Source organism: Morus notabilis, unplaced genomic scaffold (assembly GCF_000414095.1).
Source record: "Morus notabilis unplaced genomic scaffold, ASM41409v2 Scaffold1584, whole genome shotgun sequence".
NCBI classification, from domain to species: domain Eukaryota; kingdom Viridiplantae; phylum Streptophyta; class Magnoliopsida; order Rosales; family Moraceae; genus Morus; species Morus notabilis.
Window position 1 is genome coordinate 121,238 of NW_010366918.1, and position 3,676 is coordinate 124,913.

Sequence of the window (3,676 nt, forward strand, 5' to 3'; positions counted from 1 at the left end):
TCCCTTTTCCTTCTTCAATCTGTCGTGTTACTTTGGCCCTTTGTAGTATTCTTTCACGGTCAAACAAGGGAATATTTGAGAGCTAAAACAAAATCATCACGAATAACGTGTGCATCAACTAGACAGGTTAGTTCTAGCAGCTGCTGGGTTTTCGAACTTTGGTTTAGAAGAGAAATGTAGGATCAGCAGGAGGTGTAACTGAAGTTGAACGGTTACTCATAATTTATTTTACAATATTAGTGAAGAGTTTCTCCTGTGAGAAACTGGTGTTAGAATACATATCTTGTATGATGTTAAATTTCAATCGAATTGCGTATCTTACTGCTTGAATGGATTGAATGATTGGAGTGAATAATTAGTTTGGCAAAAAGAATGCGAATCTTATTTATTCGTAATTTTGTATCGTATATGTGGAATAACTGAGAATAGTGTTTGCATTGTCTAGAAAGAGTAAAGAAACAATGGATTGGGCACGCTCATGGAAATCAACTCTCTTCTCACTGCTAGAAGACGTTCCGTCTAGTCTCCGCAAAATTATAGCTTCCATTTCCATTGATGGGACTTCTGCTACTACTCTCATTGTAGACAGGTAGCTAGCCTGCAGATACATGTGTTGTATTTCTACCTTTTTGCTTTTGATTTGATGTCAAGGCTTCACTAAAAATAGGCATCTGAATTCGGTGATGCAGCAACACAGGAGAACCGTTATGGAGACCTTTCCTCTACAATGAGAGCTGCCCTGAAGCTTTACCAACCGTTAGGTCTATTGCTCCTGCAAATCACACGGTCTGCTCTGGTTCGTCTACTCTGTGCAAGCTCGTCTCGTGGTGGGAGAGAGTAGGTTCGCAACGAAAATCTGCTCTGTTGTTGCATCAAGCAGATTGGTTGTTGTGGCTGCTTCATGGAAAATTGGGTGTGTCTGATTACAATAATGCTCTGAAGGTGGTACTTAGTAATTCTATGCATAGTATCTTTTTACTTCTTTAAATGATTGTCCATTAAGTTTTAGCATTTAAGAACTTCTACTAATATTGCTTTTGTGTTATAGGTAGGATATGATCCTGAGCTTGACGCCTATCCGTCATGGCTACTTTCTCAGCCCTATTCACAACTTCTACCTTCAGTCAGGGCTCCCGGAACTTCAATTGGTCATTTGAAAGAGGATATTAGATCACAATTTGGTATGTTTCCTTCAATAAAAGTGGCTGTCAGATTAAACTTTTGCTTTTGTTTGAGAAATTCTTTAATATGCATCTGCATCATTGAACGAGGAGCAATTTAGTCACAGGGAAGCTTTTATAAATCAGAAGTTCTTAAACTATTCAGATCAAAGATTCTGATTTATAGTTTGTAAATACTGTAATGTGTACTTTCTTAATCTAATTTGTTCTAATATTCTCTTATTTTTGTCGTTTTAGGCTTTCCAAAGGACTGTGTGGTATGTGCGGGAACTACTGATAGTATCGCAGCCTTTCTTGCTGCTCGGGCCTCGCAACCAGGGAAAGCTGTGAGTTTTTTATTTCCTTTTTAATAAGCTTGGACAATTCTTCTTGCAATTTTTTGTTTTTTTATTTTTTATTTGTTTTATTGAAATTATAATTAGGCGATAAGTTTATAAGAATTCTTTTTCCTAAGCGTAAGAAGGCTCATTTCTTGTACTGCAAACACCAAATGCAGAAATTACCTTGATGTATGTATTGATTAAGTTCAGAATACCACTTTGAACTGTACATATGTTGCTTTTTTTTAGACGTTAATCTTTTGGTCCAACCAAGCCATTCTATTTCTACAAGTAATATTTATAATGTTGATGAACTAGGTCACCTCTTTGGGTTCAACGCTTGCCATAAAACTACTGAGCACTACTAGGGTTGAGGATGCACGTTTCGGGGTATATAGTCATCGCCTCGACGATAAATGGCTCGTTGGAGGTGCTTCGAATACTGGAGGAGCAGTTCTTAGACAAATTTTCACCGATGAGCAGTTGGCGAAACTGAGTGAACAAATTAATCCAATGGTACCCTCTCCCCTAGACTATTATCCTCTTAAAACGGCTGGTGAGAGATTCCCGGTGTCGGATCCAAGCATGGCTCCAAGGTATGCTGATCAATATCTTCTGTAGACAATATCTAGAACTATAGTACTTCAATGACATGCCAGTTATTAGCATTTCAATTGTGCTTCAACTGACTAAATTCAAAGAAATAACTCCTACTTCCTTTCTTACAACAGGTTAGATCCACGACCAGAAAGCGATGTTGAGTTCTTGCATGGGATTTTCGAATCCATTGCGCGCATAGAGGTATGCAGATTCTCTTCATACTCATTCAAACTTATAGCCAACAGTTAGGAGAATGAAACATGAGTAGTCATGAACATGCTCATTTCACCGATTCAGAGTTTTGATATAGTAAAAAGCTTTCAGAAACAGTCACATATAACTTTTTGTTACAGTAAAAAACTCTCATATAAAGTCACATCTCAACTCAAATCAGCAAAAAAACTCTTAAAAATATCATCTCTTGTCTTGTGATGGCATTTTAGGCAAAGGGTTACAACTTACTGAAGGATCTAGGAGCGGCCAAAGTCGATGAAGTATTCACGGCTGGAGGTGGCGCGAAAAACGAGAAATGGACGAGGATAAGAGAGAGAGTTCTTGGTTTGCCTGTGAGTTGTGCAAGTCAAACGGAGGCTGCTTATGGAGCTGCTCTATTGGCATTGAAGGGTGTTCAACAAAGTCTTATGTGAGAGCAAATTAGATTAAGAAAGTGTTAGTTGCAGCCACATTTGCCTGTTATTGTTAGATACATAACAATTTTGTGAACCGAAGAACAAAGAAAATAAGCAATAAAGTGAGAGAGATTAGTTTGGGGAGCTTTCTTTGGTAGTGTGTTTAGTGACAACCTTTTCAAAAAAAATGTTTCCTACGTTGTCGCTTAGGAGACGTTTGGTTCATGGATTAGAATCATAAGATTAGAACCATTTTCAATTTACGGGTATTTTTTGTGAAAAAAAACTGTAGTGAACCATGAATCATGATTCGAATCGGGGTACGAATCCTCCAACCAAACAACCCCTTAATGTTTTGAATTTTTTTAAATAAAAAATTATATCTTGTTTTATTATTCTTATAATTAAATTATGTAATGTTAATTTCTATTTAATTGAATATAATTGAATTTATCATCAGCTATGGGTTGTTCATTTTCAACCTGAGTTGATAACTTGAGTTTAAAATTAAATTTTATATGAGAGAAAACATTGTAATAAAAAGTTAAACTTAAATTTGTATGTGAGAACATTGTAGCAAAAAAATTTGAGTTATAATAAGATAAGGTATTTATTTATGAATATAAAAATAAAATTTTTAATTTATTGATTCATTATGATTACTGATTAAATTTAATAAGTTTAAATCTATATATAAAATACACAAAAATAAGAAGTAGTAAGTCAATATACGAGTAGTCAACCATTCAAACAAAATACGAGTTGTCGAGTACAACACAATATTAGCAAAATACAACATAGAACACAAATCTATCTAATCTATATCAGTAGCTACACACTCCTATAAAAGGAGAATAAGCGGACGTTTGGTTCATGAATTCAGAATCATTCTCGTTTTATGTGTGTTTTTTATAAAAAAAATACTGTAGCGAACCACAAATCATGA

General features: G+C 35.4%; 1 protein-coding gene across 1 annotated transcript; it reads left to right on the forward strand.

Moving 5' to 3' along the window:
• The first annotated feature begins 450 nt into the window (after positions 1-450).
• LOC21391801 (xylulose kinase) lies at positions 451-2,944 on the forward strand. Its single transcript, XM_024174331.1, has 7 exons — positions 451-589; positions 690-942; positions 1,049-1,181; positions 1,419-1,507; positions 1,820-2,097; positions 2,233-2,302; positions 2,545-2,944. Exons 1-7 carry the CDS (start codon positions 462-464, stop codon positions 2,746-2,748), a joined length of 1,155 nt encoding a protein of 384 aa, XP_024030099.1. The 5' UTR covers positions 451-461; the 3' UTR covers positions 2,749-2,944.
• Positions 2,945-3,676: the final 732 nt, after the last annotated feature.